Source organism: Triturus cristatus, chromosome 7 (genome assembly GCF_964204655.1).
Source record: "Triturus cristatus chromosome 7, aTriCri1.1, whole genome shotgun sequence".
Classification (NCBI taxonomy): domain Eukaryota; kingdom Metazoa; phylum Chordata; class Amphibia; order Caudata; family Salamandridae; genus Triturus; species Triturus cristatus.
This window is the reverse complement of record NC_140590.1, coordinates 647,469,140-647,493,925: the sequence shown is the minus strand read 5'-3', so window position 1 is coordinate 647,493,925 and position 24,786 is coordinate 647,469,140. Positions and strand designations below refer to the sequence as shown.

At 41.8% G+C, this 24,786-nt stretch overlaps 1 protein-coding gene across 1 annotated transcript in view; it reads right to left on the bottom strand.

The window, feature by feature from the left end:
• Positions 1-4,955: 4,955 nt before the first annotated feature.
• APOH (apolipoprotein H) overlaps positions 4,956-24,786 on the bottom strand; it is a 266,107-nt gene continuing 246,276 nt past the window's right edge. The window contains exon 8 of the mRNA XM_085617274.1: positions 4,956-9,927. Within this exon, the coding sequence (XP_085473400.1) occupies positions 9,854-9,927 (74 nt within the window). The 3' untranslated portion in view covers positions 4,956-9,853. The remainder of the gene's footprint in view (positions 9,928-24,786) is intronic.

Genomic DNA, 24,786 nt, shown 5'->3' with positions numbered 1-24,786 from the left:
GAGATGTTATTTCTTGTCCTGAGGAAGGTGGTGTTTTAAACAGTGATACCCACCGAAACGGGTCGACGCAAGAGTGTGAAGGCGTACTGTAGATTGTGGAGACATGTGTTACTCTCATTGTCCAAGCTTTCTGTACAAAAATTTCATGTTGAACAAGTGATCTGGATCTAATGTATGTGCCTTCATTGATGTTTAGAAACTATTTTTCTTGCAGGTTCTCCATACAATCAATTTTGTGTATTTAATGTCAGAATGTTTTTAACTCATTTTAACACTGTTTGATAATTCACTGTATTTGAGCAATTGTTTGGTTAATTTTAATAAAATATTTTTATAACTGTGAGCACTTGTCCTTGGATGGTTGTGGTGTTTTGTTCTGGTGATATATTTGTTGTGAAGAGAGGTTTTGCCTGGTTGTATTAACCTCTTCTGTGCACATGACGAGATAGTCTCGTCATGGAGCACGGTCGCGCTGTGCCCATGACGAGACTATCTCGTCATGAACCCCACCCACTAATGCAACACCCGGCACAGGAGGGGGAAAGGGCGTGGCACTGAAGGGGTTAAGTTGCCCAAAAGGAACCTTTTCTTGACTACAGAAATATCAACAGCAAGAATATTGTGGTCAAGAATATCGACTTTAAGGTAAGACAAATCGATTTTAAAAATATAGAAGTCATTAATATCGTTTGCAAAAATATAGTTGTTAAAAAAAAAATCGATTTTTTAAATTAGTGCTTTGCATTTTAGTATATATTTTAAATGTATGTGATGTATTTATTTTGTATACGTATTGTTTATGTTTTTAATATATGTGTTTCATTTGTAGTGGTTGTTAATTTTATTTTAATTACATTTTGTGTTTTTTAGTTCCGTAGCGGGTTGTGGGTTTATAGGGGAATAGGGTGGGAAGCAATTTAATTATATTACATTAATTAATATTTTTTATTTATTCATAGTTATTTAATTGAGATTTCATAATGTTAATTGTGTTTTTAATTTTTTGGGGTAAATGTTAGGTGTGGGTTGTGGGGTTTATAGGGTAAAGGGTGGGAAGTAATTTAGCAATAATTAGTTAGCCAGAGATAATTTTATTTAGCTGAGACAATATCGGCATAAAAAGTATCCTACAAACATATGTACATCAATAGATAAAAACTATCAATTAAAATTTAAATTAACATGTATTAAGACATAATTTGTGAGGAGATAAAAAAATTTGGTTTAAAAATAATCATAAGCTAAAAATAATAATTCATACATATACACACAAATGTTACACTGCCCAGCGTCTTGAATTACATTTTAAATGTCAAAGTAACAATTTGATCTCCTATTCCTCAAAGCAGATAAAAAGAACGAGGCCAGAGAAAAACATGTGAAGGGATCAGTGAGTAACTGAAGATGATATAATGCTACACAACATTGTTTAAAATTCAATTTCCAGATAAGGGGGACAATAAATATTTTACTTTCATCACTATAAAATTTACAAAAGAATACAAAGTGAAGGTCATTCTGGGCAGATCGCTTGTCACAAGGGCAAAATGGGAGTGCAGTAATTGCGTAGGTTTTGGGTGGGTGGCCACAATAAGGAGGATATAATTTAAACAAAATCTCATTAAAATATATCTAAGTTGGAGATTCATAACAAACGATAAATAGGAGGAGTTCATATTAATTATACTTGGGGCAGTGTGATATAGTCTAACTGTGGGAAGTTTAAAATTAGAGTCGTGCCTCCTCGGACCAATAAGCGAGTCTTCAGCTCCTTCTTAGGCATTGACAGGCACATCTTCTGATCCTTATAAAGGTAATGTAGGCCAACCAGCTGGAGATTAGATTCGACATATCTTAACCATCTTATTTTACTTACACCATCTAATTTCAGGGCGTCTTATATAATATCTCTAGTCAGTGAAAGGGGTTCTTTACGCCAAACTGAATGCCACATCATAATTGGTGAAATACGAATCTTATCAATAATATAAGGAACTCTCAACTTCACGTGACAGCTATAATTAGAGCAGTTTAGTGGCATCAGATATGCCCCAAACAGCTGCGCCATAAGAGGCAATTAATAATTAGATGTTAATTAATATTAATTAATTGACAATTAATTATGGTAATTGTGTAATTAATTTTAGGTGCAGGTTGTGGGTAAAGGGTGGGAAGTATTTTATTTTTTATTAATTAATAATTAGTTGTTAATTAATTGACAATTAAATATGGAAATTATGTAGTACATTTCATAAAGCTTTATTCGGTACATATCAAGAATGACCATAAAAGCACGAAATAACATGCATACATAAGCAAGCAAAAATGCAGGGGTAATTAATTCATTTGACACACAAAATTTTAAAACATCATACTTTTCCTAACATCAATTGATTTGTATAAAAAGGTAGCAGTAAAAAAGCAAACATCCGGATTATGCATATTAAAAAGCAGTTTCATAACATCGATAACAGTACGGACTCCATATTTTACAAGGATCGGTTTTAAATAAACAATGCGGAAATTCCTATAGAGGTTACATAGCAAAAGAAAGTGTAGTTAATTTCTGTTGTGGATTGTGTGGTTTTTATGGCTACAGGGTGGTAAGTAATTTATTTTTTAATTAATTAATAATTAGTTGATTAATATTAATGAATTAATTGATAATTAGGGTAATTGGTTAATTATTATTTGTGTTTGGGCTTTGGGTTTATGGGGGTGAAGGATGGGGACTAAATTAATTTTACTTACTTTATAATTAGTTGTTAAATACTATTTGTTATTTAAATGAAAAAGCTGTTAATTGTGTTATACATTTTTTTACAGTTTAATTTTAGGTGTGGGTTGTGGGGATTATAGGTGTAAAGGTGGGAAGTTAATTAAATTGTATGTTTTAATTTGTTTTTTAATTAATATTTGTTTAATTGATAATTAATTATGTTAATTATGCAAATACATTTTTTTTAAAGTTGTGTGGTGTTATAGGCTAGGAAGTAAAAAGACTAAATTTGTGTATTAATTAATATTTTTGTCAAATAATTTCTAAATAAACATATTTGTTTAAAAATTTTTTTATTTATTTATTATAATATTTGTAGGTTTTTGTGATATTTATTTAACATTATAATATGTTTTTATTTTTAATTTTTAATATTAAATATATTTCCATTTTAATTTTTGGGATATTTATGTTGTTTATACTTACTTTAAAAACATTTTTTTTCTGCTGATGATATTTTGTTCGTTTTTAATTTTGAACTGACTGGAGTGAGAATAGTATATTTTACCCCCTCCGCAACCCCAGCACTTTCCCTATTGATGCACAGACTGGAGTGGGAATTGTACATTTTATCCCTCCGCCTTCCAACACTTTCCCTACTGTTGCACTCACTGGAGTACGAATATTAAATTGTACCCCTCCACTATCCAACACTTTACCTACTGTTGCACTCACTGGAGTGGAAATAGTAAATTTTATCCCTCCGCTATCCATCACTTTCCTAACTTTTGCACTCACTGGAGTGGGAATAGTGATTTTTACCCCTCCTCTATTTTTTTCCGATATTTTTGTATTCACTGTTATAAGAATAGGATGTAGATATTTTTTACATCAATATTTTGGTCATGATATTTTTGTATGGGGATATTTTGAGTGTCGATATTTTGTCAGTGTACTGCCTTCAAGGTCTTCTTTTTTTCGTAATGACATTACGGATTTTAGCCATATCTAGTAGTTTTTTGTCATAACTTGTGGAATTATTTCAAGCACGCATATGCACGCTTTGGTGGCAGAGATACGCTTATTAAATGTATTAAGCGTTGCAAACATATGATCCACTTGTGCCGTCAGGGAATCAATCTTCGCATCTATGGGAGTGAGATTTTGTTTTGCATTTGTTAAAGGAAAGTTTTTACCCCTAAGTCTTCACTGGTAGTCAGTGGCACGTGTGTTGGACCTACTTCATCCTCATGCAGCACCTTCGCTGTGCTCTTTGTTTCGAATGGCAATTTGATCTGCCTGTGGTCTCACATCCACATAATGTCAGGCTATCTATCTCTGCAATATATCCAGAAATCATGCTGCTCGCTTTCTACCAGTTCTTAAAGGCTGTCGCTAGCGTGTCAACACCACACAAGGGCCAACCGAGAAATCACCTTTATGTGCAATCTGTATGTGATCCAGTGCTTCGCTCCTCTGCTTTCTGTCAACTGTTGCTTCTGCTGCCCAATAGCGCGATACTCAGTAGGACACCAACAGCTGGGCCCTATGAATGTCCAACCATGCGCGCCTTGCCCCTCGGGCCATTTGCGCTCACTAGAGATCTCAAGCAGGCCGCCAGTCATCATCGGCAGGGCAGGGAGACACAACTCTGCTCCATCTCTCCCAGAGGCCACAGGGCCAGGATTGGCCCCACACTGGACTGCACACAGGCCTTCAAAGTACCAGGCCACTATAGCTCTTGTGTCACTCTGGGCCCAACCACCTGTGCCCAAGAGCAGAACCACCTGTCATCTTTGCGTAGCGGCAGGCAACGATGCCTGGTGATGCTCCTCAGGCAGGCCTGACAAAGGCCCAGCACCCAGCCTAACCACTACAGCCGCGCATAGCCTCCTATCAGTCTGATGCCGCTATCTTAACACCACACAGGTAATGCCTTTGCTCAGTAATCCACAAGGTCTGCATATCTTACTGATGCAATCATGCCCCCAGCTGTCCTTTGCACATCCTACTTGGCTTGACAGCGGGGTTGCGCATTTATTTTGCCATCTCGCTGCCGATAAACGCGAATCTCAGTTTCCCCATGCATGGAGCCCCACTAGTGTTCTTAAGCGCTCCCCTAAATTATTATTCTTCAGCACTCATTTTCAGGATATGGGGCCTTGTGTAGCTCCCAAAGGACAATGACCCCAGAGTAAACATAAAGTAACCCAAATCAAACTTACACCAGACAAGGTTGAAAGTCAAACATATAAAGATTTATTAATTTTTAGAATCATTACAAAAGTCAAAAATTGTTAGTTCAAATCAAAATGTAAATAAATGCAAATGAATGGAAATTAACATAGGGCTCAATCTCTATTCTAGTTAAACAGACGTAACCATATGCGGTCGAGCACAAGGCAAAATAATGCATTAGCAAAGGACAGACGTGTAGTCTGCTGAGTTTAAAGTGAAGCAAAAAAATCTGTGCAATCTCTAAGCATTAAGTCAAATAACAGACTAATGTGTAAATCTGTTCTCTAAGTAAAGAAAAAGCGAGAAGCCATGTTCAGTTTAAAATGGGCAACGTGCAACAAATGGAAGTGGATTTGCGACTTACTCATGTCAATTTATAAAGCTTTGTTATGTTAAATACAGGCCAATTTTTTATAATTTACGACCTACTAAACACACATTATTTGTTCATTCTAAATTCACACAAACAGTTGCTTTCTGCTGTGTGTTTCTTGCTGTTGCTCACTTGCATACGGACTGTGCTACTTTTGAGAGCGGATTAGATATCACCTCCACTTATTTAGATAAAACATGGGAGTTGTATTGTCTGTCAGGATCTGTACTCTCTTCCCTTGAATTTGACTCTGGAAAGCTTCAGGGCTAGAAAGATGGTTTATAACTATAAGTAATCTATGCGCTTGATTGCCTCCTCGGGTGACCACGGAACTCTTATTTTGTGTTTTCCTTACCCCAAGTGATGAATGTGTTGTTATGTTGGGTTGTGGGAGAGGAGTGGAGTGGAGAATGTACTTCCCTTTACCATGTTCTTCCGTCTCTACCACTTTAATTCCTTTCTGACTTGTAACAACCACTAGATCCTCCCATTTCCCTGAGAATTGTGACCACTGTTTGTGTAGACTTTCTTGAGTGGGTCTTGTGTTTATAATTGATACAAGAAGCCACCATGCCCAAAGGTTTCATTACGCCCTCACTGTCAGAGATGAAGATGTCTGCAAAGATAATCTTTCTCCAATATTTCTTGCACCCCCCCCTAATGTAGGTTATGCTTTTGCTGACAAAGGGGCTTATGTACAAGCCCCCTACACCGCCGGAGCATCACTTTTTGTGATGCACCGGCGACGCAGCGTGCTGCCCCATATTTACGAGGACACGTAAAGCCACCCTGTGTGGCTTTTCTTGTCCTTGTAAATATGGCCCCTTTACATGGAACACTTTGCGTGAAAGGAGCGCGCCATGGGTGTTCCCGCGCAACATCCAAGGTGAGGGAGACGCAACGAGGAGAAATGTGTTAATTTCTCCTCATTTTATTCCTCTTTCTATGCCTGCTGCATTCTGCAGCACACATAGAAGGAGGAAATCACCTCTTGTGATTGTTTATGTGCAGGAAGGTGTCCCTTCCAGCACATAAACAATCATTGAAAAAAAATCAGTTTTTAAACTTCTATGTGTGCTGCATTAAGCAGCCCACATAGAACTTTGAAAACGCCATTTCAGATTGTTTATGTGCAGGAAGGGACACCTTCCTGCACATAAACAACCCTTCCCCTCAACACAGGTCCCCTTGCACTATGTGCAAGGGTGCCTGTGTCTGCGCATGGCAGCAAATTGTGCACCAGCGCAGGGGAGAGCAAAGGGATCCGTCATATCGTAGATATGACACATCCCTGTGTTTTGGAATTAACACAGCGCGGCACAGCCTAATTGCTTGTGGCACCGCGCTACCTTAATTCCTTGTAAATGAGGTCCAAAATGCCCAGGTCTGCTCCCAGAAAGATCTTTCTCGTTTCTGGCATTAGGTAGATTTTTTCCAATTTATTGTGAGACCCAGTTGATTGAGAAGGGTCACTCCCTTCTGCATGTGTGTCTTGAAATAATAGAAATAGTTGCCTTTTCCAGTCAGTTATCCAGGGACGGATAACTTTTGAAAACAGTTTTGGCACCAATTTTATGCCAAAAGATCACACTTAGAACTGATACTTATGAAAGCTGAAGAGTATAATGATATGTTCCTCTCTGACCTGTTTCACATGAAATATACAATGGCTCGGAAGAAGTAGGGAATCTCCCTTCCCACGTGGCATCAGAGAGGCAGAGGGACTTCTGAGAGTAACTGTAGCAGGTCTCACATGTATGTTGTCTTTGAAGCCAGTAGCGAGAATTTGTTTGTCTTTATTCCCTCGACACTGGGGACTGCATGCCCGCTCTAAGATACATCGTATTGACCATAAAGCAATGTGTGGTGCATTACTTAACTTCATAACTAAATAAACATGTAAAGGGCCGCATCAAATGTCAGGTAGCCCAGAAATATGACCTGGTCCTGCTTAGTGGTTCTGGTTCTTTACGATGGTGCCAAAGATCTGGGGTTTAAATGGATTATAGAATGCAGAACAGCTTAATACCATATACATAAAGCAGAGAGACTGCTGAATAAGACGGAAAATTCCAACTGTCTGAGTTCCTTTGATTTGCCTTTGGACTACTGGGAGATTTCCCCAACATGCCACAGAGTTCCACACTCCATAACTAATTCCAACTTTTCATTCCAAGTGATGTCTGCTGGATTAATGAATTCGCTTGCCTCCATTCAAATGCTAATGAATTAGGTCCTGGCTTGTGTAGATGACTTCATTATTGTCGATATGGATGAAGCTGTTGTCTACAATACCACGTTCGAGAACCACCTGGTCCACTTTAAAGACATGTTTTAGGATGCCTAAACAGCCAATTTGGGATTGCAGCCATTTGTGTGTTAGAACGTCTGAATTGAAATCTTTCTGTTCTTTTCTTTTCCTTTACTTTATTAATTCAAATAAAAAGCTAGCAGCATCCCAAAACCCATGACAGTTCTCTCTGTGTAAAAGAAAGGAAGGCGTTTGACATTCTTATTCCATGACCTACTTCTTTTAGCATACCCCACTAAATATGTTTTCATCTCCCTCCATGATCAGCCCAGACTGACTGCGTTGTACTCTTTTAAACACATACTGCTTCAATCCTATCTTTCCATTGCAGGCTTGGAGGGTAAACCTATCTAACATGGTTGGACCAATCACAAAAGGACGATCTATGATTGGCTGCCTTTCAAAGAAATGCTATAGAGTGAGTTGCATTCCTTCCTTATCCTTCTCCATTGCTCCATTCCATTATATGTGAAGAGCACGTCATCAGTGACTCACTCAGGAGCCAAATACATATATATGCCTAGAGTATTCTCGTTACTACCAGGGCTTTAAGTGGGCCGGGTCTCACCGGGTCTGAGCACCGGCAGTTTTTTTAAAGGGGGGCTCAAAACGGGTCTCTGTCGGGCTCAGTTTTGTGCCCTGGCACTATCGGTCAGTTTTTTTCCGGACTGCAGTGACAGCAGGCACATCGATGTGCGTGTGCTCACTCTGCTCACTTCTCACTCGTGGAGAAGTTACAGCATGATGTCAAGCCAGGTGAGCGTTGTAGGGAAAGGGAAATCCTTTAAAGGGAGTCATTTTCTCTCAGGATTTCCCTTCTCTTTTTGAAACTCAGGAGCAGCAATATTGTTGTGGTGTCACCAGGGCTTTAAGTGGAAGTTATGCAACTAACAACCATTGACTTCTTGTAGGTATGTTACTTGTTGTATCATATATATAGATACAATAACAGAAACAGCAAAATACAAGTCGGGTGGCACACTATGCAAAATTAGATTTTTGGTGTTTTTAAGCCACGCCCTTAATTACATTGGACACGCCCCTTTGAAAGACCCTTCAGGTTTTTTCATCCCACTTAAAGCCCTGGTTACTACTTTGACATCAAACAATATCTGAGAAGGGACCTACAGCTAATCAGTGCCCTTCTTAAGGATAAAGAACTTCCTCATTAAACTATAGAATAGCATTTAAATAGAGTTGATGGCAGAGCAGCACTGTTTTTACTGCGAAAGCCAACAACTTTTTCCAGTGTTTTCACTCCATGCCTATTGCTCCAGTAATAACGCCAAACTGCAAATTCACTGAACTTCCTGAGAAGACTTCCTATTTGCTGTACCAGCCACACGGAAATACTGTCACTCTCTACCCTTCAAAACATGTCTGAATATGTTGATACATTTTGAATTATGTTTGGTTAGTTTAGCTAAGGACATATGCCCAGAATCTCTGTGCCACTTAATTTGCTTCATTATGCTAAGGGGAATATATGGAATTTAACCATCTCACATCTAACTAGTGACAATACTGTAAAAAGACACACGTTTTGGCTCATGCAAAGACTCTCATAGCATCAAGTGTCCGAATACTTATTGGGAGAGATTTCCTAATATGTTTGCTAGTTCTGAAAATGTTCAGCTACCTCTATTCGACAAATTTACCATTTGCAGTGCAGCAGTGAGAGTGTAATGTGACAGAGGTGTTTGGCCATAAGAAGTCAGGGCAGCATAATTCAATGCTGTGGAGATATCCATGCTTTCTTCTGCCTGCCTCATGCCAAACTGAATGACTTACCTGAGCATAGCTGGTAGGATTCTGAAGCCACAAAAATAGTCATCATAATGCAAGCGAGTCTAACTACGACAGTACTTCAGTAACAACACACTTGTTAAGTTAACAATGTTTGTCAGTTTGTCCACGTATTCAGGAAAGGCGACATTAATTCACTGAAAAGGCCAATGTTGCCTTTACTGAATGCGTGGACAAACATTGATAAACATTGTTCACTTGACAAGTGTGTTGTTACTGAAGTACTGTCGTTATGTCAAATTTAGTTCACCTGAAGTCAAGCAAAATAAAAATGGCAGAATTCTGCAAAATAACTGGTGCAAAGTGGTAAAAACACAAGTATTTTATCAGTAGCTTTTAGTACAATTATATTTTTCAAAACATTCTTGTATGAAGAAGCAGTAATTACAAGTTGGCTGCTATTGGTTTATAAAGCTCCAGTACAGGGTTTCATGTCTGACGCTTCGGTGTAGAAGAGATCAATTGCATACCATGGGGGCTCTGCAAAAGAACAACAAAAGCACTGCTTTAGGAACTGGTTTTAGTTCATACCTATATACAGTACTAGCAATTTATTATCTTCCATTACTCTTGATGAGACATATCATTTTTTCAATACAATACAATGGTGTTTCATAGACCTTGCAAGCAAGTGTAAATGTTTTTAGTAAATCAGATTATCCTTTTTAACATGCAATATTCACCACCAATCAATGTCAAACAAGCATGGACGAGGCCAGCAAGCCAGGCTTGTTTTAGGTGTGTATCCTCTTTAAAAGTTGTATGTTGTGTTTAGATGTAGTAACAGAAAACACCAATACAGACATATGCATTTAGACAGAACTCAGGTGCATGTGCATGTACACTCACTCAAGAGGCGGATACTTACCCACACGGGCACATGCACAGCATGCACAGCATACACATGAATACAAACACACATAGTGGCTCATTACGACGGCGGGCGGACCAGAGTCCGCCCATCGTTGCGGTGTTTGGGACCGCTCACCAGACATGTGGCGGTCCCAACACTGCAATTAGGATGCGCCCACCGTACTGGCGGGCGCATCCAAGGCATTTAACATGGCTGCAGCACTGTACGCAATGTTAAAATGTGATGGTGTGCATTTCCCTGCACTACATGGCAGGCACCATGCGGTGCCTGCCATGCAGTGCAGGGAAATGCAGAGGAGTACCATGGGTCCCCCCCCAGTGCAGCAACACCTTCCCCCAAAACAAGGGGGGCCCGCAACGGGCCCCCAAACCAATCCCCATCAGCCTTTCCATGGCAGCATCGCCGCCATGAAAAGACCGTGTCTTGACAACATCCTAATTTGCTGGAAGGTGCCACCATTTTAGGCACCCTGCACCGTCCGCCAGGCAATCGGTACGATTGCCTTTGGCGCCGAAGTAGCAGACGGACTTTGCGTCCGCCGCGGTACCCACCCCCGTCCTAATTGGGCAGTGGGTAATTCGCTGTGTGATGGCGGAAGGACTGCCACCGCCGGGCCGCCGGTGGCGGACCTTCCGCCATCCTAATAGGCCCCTTAATATCTTACATGAAACGCACTGTACTATTAAAAACACTCTTTAGGCATGTAACTCACAATGCACTGAATTAAATATGTTGCCAGTGGTAAGCAAGCATCCTATAAAATACCCAGATTTGTTGACTAGATGGCATAACTATTATTATGTGTCCCATTACTGAGTAGACTATATAAAGTTGATTGCCAGAAAATAGTTTAATTATATCAGTGTCTCTATGCTTTTTCTCGTGGGGCTTTTGATTACATGATTGCCATGGATTTAGTCGTTTGTGGCGCTTCAGTAATGCAACATTTTCTCTGATGCTGCTGTACAGATGCATAAAATGTCTTCAATAAAGCACTGTATTATGCTACTTTGTAAAGTGCTGTAAGTAAAGGAAGAGGTTGTTGGATGCCTGAGGTACGGAGCCTTTTATTATAGTGCCTCGAAGAGTGTTTTAAAGCGAAAGAGCCTAGACAAATAAAAAATGCAGTGATTCATTAAGTGCTACTTAAAACTAATATCCTAAGATTTTGTTACATTTGTGATCTTAAAGCGAGAAGGCGAGTATTACAATGAATCTTTTGATTGGTCGATCTTAAAATTTAAGATGAAAGCATCCCCTTAAGGAGGTTAAGTGTAGTCAAAAACATATGTCATTTGTTTCCAAGCTTCTATTAATGTAGCATTGTTAATGGTAACGATCCACCAAGGGAAAATGTCCACCTTAGACTAACCACTTTGTCTACATACTGTTTATGGCAATCGGCAGTTTAGAAAGCATAACCATGCAAATATTATAAAAATAGTGCTATCAGAACCACTGTATCTCAAACAGCATATGTTAGGCATCAGACAACACGTTCTGCAACATTTCATAAAGTACAAAAGTACAGTGATTTATTCTAAACATTTCCTTTCTCCCTATTTACTGCATTAAAAGTCGAAATGTATACTTACTTCTTTACAATGCGCCTGCATGCTACTTCATATAGACTAATTTTTAGCATGAATTTGTACCGTACTCAGAGTAAGGACATATAACAACATTTATGTCCTGTATTTAAGAATTTGCACTATTAAAGGATTTTCTAAATTTCTGGCTTACAAACCATAGCATTGTTTAGGAGAAGCACAAATACATGCTGGTCTTAATACCTCACACTTTTTCATTTATACTTGTTGCTAACAATCCACAACATAAAACATAAAACCTTAGAAAGTCACTGAAAAAACCACAGGTTTCAGAGACGTTATAGTTAGTTGGACATTTCACTTGTACAAAACCAGAGAAATTCGTCCGTTATAGTTATATAGGTAACTATAACTCGGCCCCCACAATGCACTGCTGATGACGTCACATATTACACCACTCATGACATGATCAGTGACATCACTGATGACATCTCAAATGACATCCCTGATGACAACATCCAATGACTGTGTGTTTCTGTAGAGATTCCTGCCGTTCTTTTTTCACCTTGCTGCTACTTTGGGGGCATTGCCAGAACTCTTCAAACCCTGGTGGGACCGTAGTACCATCGTTTTCCATCGCCAGCCACTCCCCCACATCATCCCCATTACACTTCACCCTGGTGGGGGACCACTAGTTCCAGGGTGCAACTCGCATCAATCCCGGTGCCGCAACTACGGGGGAGGCGCCAAATTCAACTTCGCGCGTAAAGCCACCTCTCTTGGCACTGCCCCCCAGGACAACATTACTGTAAGTTTTGCTTTGAATTCTCCCGGTAGTAGGTTCCTGGCTTTTTACTCTGTTATCCTGGTACCAACATGCTGGACTTTTGTCTATTGGACTCATATTGTGACATTGTTATAGCGCTCATTAGGTCCTAATATCTTGACTTTTTTTTCCCCAACATGCTTGCTCATCATTTATATTCATCCTAGGGATTGTATTAATTTCAGTATTTTGAGAATCTTTTTATAGTATCACTGTTTTTATATTTCGTCATCTTTTACTGTTTGTAACATAAACTTCCAAATCAATGGGTAAAAGAAAGTCAGCTATGAACGAGGGGAGTGGAGGGACTGGTGGTCATTGCCCGAAGGCCACTGGACATAAACTGGCCCATAAATCAGAGGCAAATAATGGTGTTTTAAATCGTATTGATCATCTTCTAGTGGAATGTGAGGACATTTTGAACCCTTCTATTCGCCCCGATACTCCAGGCACTTTGTACCCCTGTGTGGAGGTAAATTCCAACAACGCTCCTTCCACTGTCAATCACCTCCCGGATCCCAACTCTTCCCCTATTTCCTGTCCCATCCGTGCGAGAGTTGTACCGGCTATATTTGCAAAGCGGAACACATGCAGTAATAGAAACCCTCTGCTAGGCACCCAAGCTAATATTAACAATAGTGCCATCACAGCTGTTTCTAAAGTATTGGAGAATAGGGTACCATCCACTGACACTAATATTCTCAACTCTACGGATAAACCTATAGATACTACAGACACTACTGATAATTTAGACTAAATCATTGACTCCAATATTGTTTTGACAAATAGGTTTTCTCTTTTACAGAACATGGCCCATTACAAACAAAATGGAGTAACTGAACTAGGAAGTATTTAATCTCCAGGGATTGTTCTGAGTGAAAGTATAAGTGATCATAGGGCTAAGGGCACTCTAGATGTATTGTCGGAAGGGGGTTGGGATCTAGTATCAACTGTGCTAGGTCTAAGGGTTAAGTTACTTCACTTAAGACACTTATAGCAGCACTTACCAACCAAGTTAATCTCCTCCAAGAGAGAAGCATTGCTTCAACATCCCATTCTAAGTCTGAAATAGGCTGTGCCCTAGGATCAGTTACCAATTTAAAATCCGTAGTCCCCTTGATGTCTATACCCACACACCCTTTTAGTTCTACCCTTAATAAGAATAGTCTGCAAAACCAAGGCGGAATACAAACTCCCAATGGCCTAAAAGTGAGTTATAGCCAACACCAGGCTAAAATCCAGGGCAGGAGCATATATATGACCAACGTACCCAAAATCACCTCACACTCAGGATATGAAGATAAAGACTCCTTGACTAATAAAGCTATACACTGGATCCGTAAAGTGAGAGGGTGCAGATCAGTTATCAGAGAGGATATCTCATGGGCTAAAAGACTACCCGATCCCATCTTTAATATGGATTGTATTGAGTTTATTTTTTAAAGATGAAAATATCACCCACAATCTTGTAGCCCTAGAGGCTACATGTTGCTTCCCAATGCCGACCAGCATGCAAATAAAATAAAGCCCTCGAATTTCTTCTCAGTCACAAAACAACAGCGCCATCAACACTTTAATGGGGTCTGATTCTACACTTGCTACTGATGATTGACTGTCCTATGGAAAAGCCAGGCCTATAATGAATCATAAGTTAACTGCAGAGAAAGGTTCAGGTGAAGGTTATTATGACCATTCATAGACAGTTGTTGGTGTTCCCAAAGATGGCCTCTGTTTACCAAAGGAGTTAGCCCTAGACTTGCACTTAAGTGGTAACTCGGAAGGGAGTTGCCTTCTGCACTTGCCAACAGGAGGCTCCACAACAGTGCTTAGGATGGTTTCCTGGAATGTAGCTGGTGTGAGGTCCAAAATAGCACTTGCGCACTAGGTACAATACATAGAACAATACGATATATGTATTTTACAGGAAACCTGATCGACCACTCCAGTCTTTATACCTGGGTATGTAACCTTTTGTCGTCCGGCTCTTAATAAAATGCATGGTCGGCCTGCTGGGGCCTAGTGATCTGGGTTAAAATAGATCTCTAATTTACTCTACATGAGATCGATACTCATAGCCCGGATATTCTAGACATCCACATTAGGGGCCGGAATGGTGTTGGTATAGATCTTTTTAATGTCTACGCCCGAGGTTCCAAATCTGGCAATAGGTCTCCTACCATACAAGTGTTGGAAGATTGTCTAGAAGGGAGGGAGTCTACTGACCCATTGATAATAGCAGATCACTTTAATGTCACCTATGAACCGCTGGACATAGAGGATATAACGGACTGTGGTAAAATCGATGAGTTATGGTGTATACCGGGGCTTGATTTACCACCTATTAACAAATGGACATGCACAGCGTTGCAGCTTCATGCATTAATGTTTGAATATGGGCTTAGAGCAGCAAACAGGAGGACAAGGTCAGATAGGAAGGGGGCAAATTCTTTTAATAGGACAGCTAGTATGAGTTGTATCGACTATTTCCTATTAGATTTTAAGCTGTGGCCCCGGGTGTTGGATATGGTGGTTGGAGCGACCACTGACAGTGATCATAACCCTCTTGAGCTCACAATGTCCTCATTGTGGTCAATGGCCCGAAATGCCCGAAGTACACAACTCACAACTATGGAAATCTATCCCTCGAATAACAACAGACGAAAAAATTGGAAGCAAGTCGCTATTGACACAGCGAAAATTGGAAAAATAAAGATTGAACTATTAGATTGTTGCTCTGAATTGGGCAACAGGATAAGCTTCCCAAGATCATGGAGTGCCACTCAGCATTTTTTACACAATTGACGTCTTATTTTATTATGCCACATCGGCCCGTGGGCAAGCCCAAAACTAACAGAGCTGGCTTCAGTTGGTTTAACACAGAGTGTAAGGCCTTAAGATCGGAATTAGTTATTGCCATTAGAGCAAATATCTTGCCAGAAATAGGAGAAGTAAGGAGAAATTATAAGGCAGTTTTAACCAAGGCGAAAAAGGCTTGGGAGGAAGACCATTGGCCTCAGATCAGTAATGCATGTACGAGGAAAGACTCTTGGCAGTTCTGGCTTCTTGTGACGGGGGGGGGGGTAGAAAAATCAATTCCACCCTCCAATAATATCTCCGTATCCACTTGGTATGACCACTTTTCTGCGGCATATACTGGGCCAAGGGATATGGTTGATGAAGCCTTTTTCATTGACCATAGCTGCCATCGGACCTCTAGTCTATTCTCCTTAACCGATATTACACTTAGCATTAAATCCATTGTAAGGGATAAGGCCCCAGGGCCTGATGGCATCCCTGGAGATGTCTTCTTAAGCAATATTCCTAATTGGTCCAAATACTTCTTGGCCCTGGAAAATGGCATTCCAGCAAGGGCTCCTATTCCACCTCTGTGGAAGGAAGTGGAAGTGATCCCAGTTTTTAAAAAAGGTGATTGTTCACTAGCTACCAACTGCAGGCCCATCAGTCTGATTGATAGCGCACAGAAAGTCTTTTCTTGGGCTCTTTTAGTAAAAATCATTGCTTGGATGGAGGAGGAAGACATTCTGTCCCCTTACCAGGCAGGGTTCAGAAAGAGGATTAGTACTATCCATCAGGTCTTTCGTTTTAGCTTACTGGCCTGGTAAACCGTGTGTATTGAAAAGGCGGGCTTATATGTTGCTTTTATAGATCTTAAGTCTGCTTTCGATCTAATACCCAGGTGTAAGTTGTGGTGTGTCTTACAGGAGCTGGGCCATCCCCCAGAGCTCCTGGCGTTGGTTGTTCGACTCCGTGAGGGCAACTACACCAGGGTCCGCTGGGGAGATCAGGTGCAGTTGTCGGACCGAATCAGTGTGGAAAGGGGAGTCAGACAGGGGTGTGTGCTGGCCCCCACTTTATTCTCACTATTTAGGTGTTGTCCGATATTTATCAGATGTGCCAGCGGATGCTCCGGTATTGGGGGGAGTAAAGGTAACTACTCTCCTGTTTGCAGATGACACATTGATAGTGTCTAAAACGCCCAGTGGTCTGCAATTGCTCTTGAATCATTTTAAGGCCTTTAAAGCCTTTTGTGATCAAAGAGGCCTCGAGGTTAATACCTCAAAAACAAAACTTTTGTTATTGAACCCTCACAGAACATTGCTGGGCAAAATACTACTGGGGGGATACCGCTTGAGAGAGTGGCTACCTTTGATTATCTGGGTATTACCCTATTCGAGAACATGTTATGGAAATATCACATCTCGAAGCGGAACCTCCAGCAGAGGCAGACCATTGGGGCGTTGATTCAGGAACACAGAACTGTCCAAACCAGGCCAATAGCTGCCCCTTTGCAGATTTACGAGCAGAAGGTGGTGAGCTCTGCCCTTTATGGGGCAGAACTCTGGGGATTCGAAAATATGGAAAGTTTACTTATTACAGAAAACACATTTTTAAGAAGACAGTGAGGTGCAGAAAGAGGAAGAAAGGTACAGAAAGATGCAAGAGAAATGCAGAAAGAAGCAAGAGAGGCACAGAGAGAAGAGAGGTATGTGCAACATTAGTACCAATTTAACACCGACATTTAACAATAAGTAACACGTGACCATCCAGCTTTGCAAAGGGCCTTCCACCACGCTGTAGCACATGAAGCTGCCTTTTTGGGAACATTTGAGCCGTTTGAGCTAGAAACAAGGCTTTTTTTGTTCAAATCTGGAGATTAGGCAGCAGATGATGGAATAGTTGGCAAATGCGGAAAATGTTTAATTATGTGACAATTGGTGCAGACGAACAGTCACATAATTCCAGTGCCCTGCTCATACCTCCGACTAGGTCCAGAAGTGCTCCTCAGTGGTTGTTTCTTTTTTTGTGTCTCATTGAGTTTATACTTTAGCTTCTATGGAAACGAGGAAGACTAAACCTGAGGTTAACACTCCACAACACAGACTACAATACCACCTAATTACTCTCCATAACACATAATCCCACTCTACATAATTCCTATACACTACATACCACATGCTTTCTATCCACATAATTTCACTGCACAACATACCACATAATTCCACTACACACAATGTACATCCACTCTACACCCAAAAACATTATTATAAAACGTTTACATTTACAACGCCAATAGCTCTAACTCTCGCAAATGCAAAACCTATTACATTGAAAATGCTTCTTTCACTAGTAGTCATGTTTGCAGAGTGGTGGAGAAAGGGGGCTGGGCCTTCGACCTGCCCTCAGGAATTCTGCTACGTAGAACTTACAGGAGGTACCGGGAGGGCTTCTTGGCCCCCAAAGTCCCTTAGGAGTAAAGTGGACTATATACCCCATCCCGTAGTCTGCCTGGAGGCGCGTTTGCAGAGTGGTGGAGAAAGGGGGCGTGGCCTCCTAAGACGTCTTAGCAATCCTACAGTGTGGGACTTACTGGAGGTAACAAGAGGGGTAGTTGGCCTCCAAGGACATCCTTGGGGGCCAACTATCCCTCCTATTACCTCCAGTAAGTAACACACAGCAGGATTGTTAAGTTCTTATAACAGTCCACGCCCCCTTTGCCCACCACTCTGCAAACGCGCTCCCTGGCGCGCTCTTGGATGGGGATTGAAGTTCCCTTCACTGGTGGGGGTCCTGAGGGGCCAACTAGCCTACCTCTTACCTCCAGTAAGCCCCACACAGTGGGATTGCTGAGAGGTGGTCTGAGGCCACTCCCCTTTTTACACCACTCTGCAAACACGGCTCCTGGTGCACTGCTGCTCAGGGGATGAAGTCCACTTGTGTCCTGAGGTCCTCAGGACACAAGAGGACCTTATCGCCCCACCAGCAGTGCGCCAACATTCTGGTTTAGAGTGTTGGCAGCCAATTAGAGTGAAGCTCGTGCCCGGGAGGGCTCACAAACCCTCCTCGGTGCTCAGATATATACATTTTTATTTTTTTAATTGCTCATGAACTACTGAACGGATTTACACCATTAAAAAACAAAAGGTGCTTTCTGAACCAAGAGCTACCTTTTTGCCAAATTTGGTGTAATTCCGTTCAGCAGTTTGGGCTGTAGCCTGTTCCAAAATTTCCTATGGAAATTAACATGGGGAAAATGTGTTTTGGGACCCCCTTTTTTCTCGGTCCCCGCTTGACGAATCACCCCGAAAACTTTCAGGACAGGAGATGACCTGAGTGAACCTAACTCAATAGCCATTGCATATGGGCATGAGCCCATGGATACTCCTACGATTGTTGAAAAGGACTGTTGAATATTTAACAATGAAGGTCTTCTTCGTATTGTTCGCTGCACAGGTGAGCTTTCATATTCTTTCTTAATTGCAAAAGAGTTTGGGCAGTTCTTTTAATGAGGATATCATTTAAGATCCGGGGATCGTTAATTTAGAAGGCATGCCTTCTGGTCTGTTTTTGTTTTTGTTTCTAATGTGGTGCTATCCTCCTGAGGACATTATTTTTTCAACCAGGCAGGCATGGGTGCTATTTCTTGGGGCCTTGTATAGGATGCAGATGGGTTTCGTCCCATGTTGTGTAGCTCATATCAGCACACTATACACAGGATTCTGCACCCGAGTTAGGGTTGGAGGGATACAGTCATCCTTCTTTACATTAGAGAGGGGATTGAGATAGGAATGCTGCCTCTCCCCACTGCTATTCACAACTGCCCTTGAAGTTCTAGCCCATAAGATCTGGAAATCTAAATGGGCTACTGTGATCCCGTGGTCAAAGACATTGGAGGATAAAATATCACTTTACGCTGGCAATCTTTATATCTATTTAAATAACCCATTGACCTTAGGACCAACGCTCACGCAGATATTGGAGACCTTTGGACAATATTCATGACTTCATGTAAATTTGTCCAAGACAAGACTTTACCCTCTATGCGTTTCGGAGGGATACAGAGCCTGGGTGGCTGAAAATGGGATCCGGGGAAACACAAGCCTCATCTACAACAATATGACGCAGCACCGCAAGCCATTTAGCTGCACCATGCTGCGTCATTTTCAAAGTACATGGATGCGTCATATTAACAACAATACAACGCATTCCAGTGTTTTCCCCTGAGCTGGCACACAATGGCTTGCTATGCACCAGCGCCGGCACCCTTATGTTATATGGCAAGGGTGCCTGTGCTGCGAGGATGATATTTTTTTTGCTGGAAGGGACACCATTCTGCACGAAAACAATCATTAATGGCATTTTCCTCTTTCTGTGCAAAATGTTGTAAATTTGGAAATGCATCAAGTTCCATGGATGTTGCGTGGTAACACCCACAGCAACACTCATGGAACGCCTCTTTCATGCAGAGTAATGAGTGAAAGGGGCCCAGATTTACAAGTCCATGAAAAGTAACGCAGGGTGACTTTACATGGCCTTGTAAATAAGGGAAGCCCATTGTGCTGCCGGTGCGTAAAAAAAAGTGACGCACCTGCGGCGCAATGGGCTTGTAAATAAGTCCCATGGAGTATAAGATATCTAGGGATACTTCCGTAGTGTCTTGAGATTACGTGCGCTAGGACCCTTGCAGTTCTGGGCAGGCTCCAGGCAGGAATTACATAATGTAATGGGAGGTGTTAAGGTGTGGTTATAACAGTTATAAAGAAATGCATGTAGTGTGTGGTTGTATGTTGAAGAACAAAGACGTATGTTGCAGAGCTTCCTTCATTTGCATGCTCCTGGGTTGAGGAGGACGGTACAATGGTACAACTGGTGACGAGTAGGGCGATACGTCCCCTGAAGAAACAAGGCTACTCTCCCTGAAAATTTGCAATGGTACAGCAAACTGCTCGTTTTTTACCCTGTGCGCCCTGCATCGATGTAAAGCAGTCTGCGGGTGGTGTATGTAGAGACAAAGCCACACTCCAGCCTATACACGGCCATCAAAGAAGTCGAAAGCCCTGCAGAGGAGCACATTCGAAAGCTCACCAGAATTCGCTGGTAAAGCCAAAAGAAGAGATGCTACGCCGCACCATATTACAGAGCCATTATCCATAAAAAACAAACGTAAAGGCATAGACAACAAGGTACAAAAGCAGAAACTTACTTACTGACAGGAGCAAATGAAGTGCCAAATGACCTCAAAATTGGATGAGATGACCATGCCCATGCAACCAGGGTGTTGCGTGGAGAAGTTGTTATTCCTACTGTGCACAAAGAACACTGCCTGAACAGCACATGCTCTTTGTGGAGACAGATGGGAGTACAATGTAAGACGAGGTTACATTCCTGAAGCAACCACCTTTGTTTGACATGGTAAAGAACAGAACATTTGTGTTAGGGGAGGGCACATGGATCAAGACATTAAATGATTTCATATACATGCTAGAAGAAAAAGATGATAAGAAAATTATTAATTATCTAACCATGCCGATGATGGCGACAAAGGAAGTGCTAAAGAAAGTCTCACAAACGTATGCAATGTCGTACCAAAATATAAAAGAAGCGCTGGAAGCCAAGTTCAATCCGACGCTGAATGTCGACTATGAAAGGCATATGTTCAACCAAGAACAACAACATGCTTGTGAAAACATGTATGTATTTGATGAGAGATTTGTCACACTTATCAAACGCTGCAAGTTTTGGGATTTCCATAATAGGATGTGGCATAACGGCTAGAGCGGTTGATCTCGAAGGTGGGGAACCGGCTGCGAGTCTCAGTAGGAACACTCAACATCCTGTGATTCTGGGCACATCACCTAATCTCCCTGTGCCTAACAAAAATGAATGTGCCCATCTGATATGCAACTGGTGCTCATGTGCTCTGATACCTTTGGGTTGAGTTCGCTCTATATAAAACTCCTAAATAAATAAAAAATTATGAAGAAGCCATGCTCTTCAGAGTCATCGATGGTTGTCTCTCAGACGTTTTCAGAAGATGCATGTCGAAAGAAACACTAGTTTAGAGAAAATGGTAATGGCTGCGAAGGCAGAAGAACGAGCAGATCAACAAACTGCTGATATGGAAGCAGGAACGAAGCGCAATGAATCAGCATTGATCATGAAAAGTAAGCATAAGCACAGAACAGATGCCCACAAGTCGACATCCAAAGAAAGAAAAGTTGTGCTTCCAATGTGGGTTTTTATTTCCCCATAAAGGAAAATGTTCAGCCATGGGACTGACTAGCAAAGTCTGCGGGGAAAAAACATTTCATAACGGACTGCAAAGCAAAAGAGAAACCAAATGCGTCACAGCGAGAAGAGAAAATGGGCAAAAGAAGGTTCCAGAAACATTCCTGCCATGCCCACAATCAAAAGGCAACATCAGTTACAACAAGTAGAAACAAAACTAACTCTATCGTCGTCAAATTCATCATACAAAGATTCTTCAGCGTCACTATAAAGTCCTAGTAAAGAAGACAGATGTGCATTGATGAGATCTATCAAGGAACAACATGTATATGTAGGACTAGCTGCTTGCCAAGATGAGAAGCACCAGACACAGCAGACATTTTCATTTGGACATTGCCCTTAAATTACAAGGTGAATGATCGCCATATAACCTTCATTATAAACAGTGGGGCATTGATTAATATAATTCCGGTAGAGACATTTAACAGCTTATCTCCTGTGCCAAGGCTTACTCCGTCAATCATGAAGGTATACACGTGGGCTGCGCCCAAACCATTACAGAGTCAAAAGTCATTCACAACAACCATGAGACATAAAATGATGTAAGTGCAAGCGTCGATTCATTTTCTTCAGGGAATGTCATCGAGTGCATACCTACTTAGTTTTCCCACAGCTGCTTACACAAGACTGATATCTCTCAACTACAACATCTGTGCTCAAGCTGAAATTGTAAGTCAGTTCCCGCCATTGATTCAAGTCCTTTTTTAATTTTTTTTATTTGTTTTTATTGAATTTAATACAAGGCAGACTTGTAACACAGCACTTCATCTTATCAAAACAAAAAAAAAAACATCCAGAGCACACGCAGTACAGTCAAGAAGTAGCAAATCCATGATCCTTCAGGTCGACGACAAGTTCTTTACACATGTTGATATTGGCACCCCACATTGTACCCCCACCCCCGAACTAAGCTTACCCCGCCAATGCAGGGGTCGCTATCTAGAAACACCACAGAGAAAATAGAAGTCTAGCAGTGGACCTCTGAGACCCTGTGTGTTTGGCTTATATATTCAGAGTATTATCACTCCGTTCCCCTGGGGTGTGGTCGCTGCACGCTGTGTCCATCTCTCTAGTGGATAAGTACGTTGTTTTAAAGGCCCCAGAAATGTTTAGGTCGGCTCCGCGGGGGGAGAAGGTCACTGAAGTTTTCTGTTTGAGTGCTGCAGTACAACATGTCGTGTGACCACTGAGCAATTGTAGGTGTGGGACCACGCAGCCAGCAGATAGCGACCCTCCTCTTAGCAATCAGAAGCCCGATGTCCACTAGTCTGCTCCCCCCATTAGGGATCTGTTTAGAGTATCCTAACAAGGCCAGAGCTCTGTCTAGGGGAAGGACGAAGGCTGTCACTTTTTCCAGCTCACGAAAAACAGATTCCCAGTAAGTGTAGATTCCGGGGCAGGACCAGGCTAAGTGCAAGAAGTCGGCCATCTGTGCCTTACAACTATGTAACCTCTCTGGGGTGTAGTACACTCTATTTAAATATTTAAAATGAATCAGTCGGTGTCTGCCATTCGGAGAGATGCGCTGAGTGTTGGTGCAGCAGTACGTCCACATGGGATCATCAATGTCCCTTTGTAGATCTCTCTGCAATTCTAGCCTGGCTTTAGTGTAGTGGTTAGCTCTGTGTGCCATCGATAACTTGTATATAGTAGAAACCGCATTGCGGTGGGATTTTGCGTTTATGGTGTATGTCAGGGCAGTGAGCTCTGGGGATTCGATGAGGTCCTCCCCTAGTATATTTAGAAGAGCATGTCTTGTTCTAATGAACTGGAAGCGCGTGAGAGGGGTAGGGGCCACCTCTGGGGTCGGCAGGTCCTCCCATGTCATGGCAACACCGTCGTGAAATAGATCGCTCGCAGTGGAAATGGCCAATGAATTCAGAGACCGCGTGACTCCTCTATCTGAACAAGGTGGTAACCAACTGCACCACGCAATTGGTGTGACTGGTGAGTATAGAATTGCACCTGCCTGGAGTTGCAAACGTTGCCAGGTGTGGCACGTGGTATTGATAGAGTCAAGTATACCTGTTCTGCGGTCAGCGGTCTTGAATAACATGGTAGGTAGTGGCTGCGGAGCAGCGGTGAGTGATTCTATACGTAGGTGCGGGATGTCCAGCGGGCTGTGCATCCCGTAATAGGCATGCGCACTCTGCGCAACTCTATAGTATAAGTCAAGGTCAGGAGCGCCAAGGCCCCCCATGTGGTATGGCAGCGTGAGAGTTTGCCATTTGACCCTAGCTTGTTTACCCGCCCAGGCTAGCTGCATCATCAACGATGAGATCCGATAAAAAAAGGAACTAGGTAATAGAAACGCGGTAGGACCACCATTTTCATAATGGAGATTCTTCCTAACAAGAACAGGGGTAGCTTAATCATGCTAGATAAGACCAAATGTAGTTTGTCTTTTTCAATGGGTCTCAATAAGAACTCCCGGTGGGTGTTAGTAAGAAAGGGTAGTTTTATATAGGCGAGGTATTCTAGGATTTCCTCCTCCGTCGCCGTACAGCGTGCAGAATATAGTTCAGAATAATATTGCCTGAAGCGCTCTGCAATCTCTGGCTCCTCCGTTAGCATAGCGCCCTCTGCATTTTTAATCTTGGCTACCTGCGTTTTGTCTCTCCTTCTTCTGAGTAACTGGGCCAACACTGCTCCCGGTCCCTCCCCCTCGCCATACACTCGCGCTGTGGCATATTTGCCTAAATGCTTTATTTCAGCGTCTGCTGCTTCATAGTACTCACCCAGAAGTTCTTTAATTTTCAATGCTACCGCATCATTAGCACACATGAGTTGGCGGTTCTCTAAGACCCCGAGTTTGTGTTCCAGGTCTGTTAGACGTTTGCGCAGTGAACGCAGGACCCCGGAGTGTTTGGACATAGCAATGCCGCGAATATAGACCTTGAAGGCCTCCCAGACTACCTGATAGTTCTCCACGGAGCCCACATTATTTGCAAAAAAAGTTTCTATGGCTTCAGCCATCTCCTCTTTAAAAACCGGGTCTAACA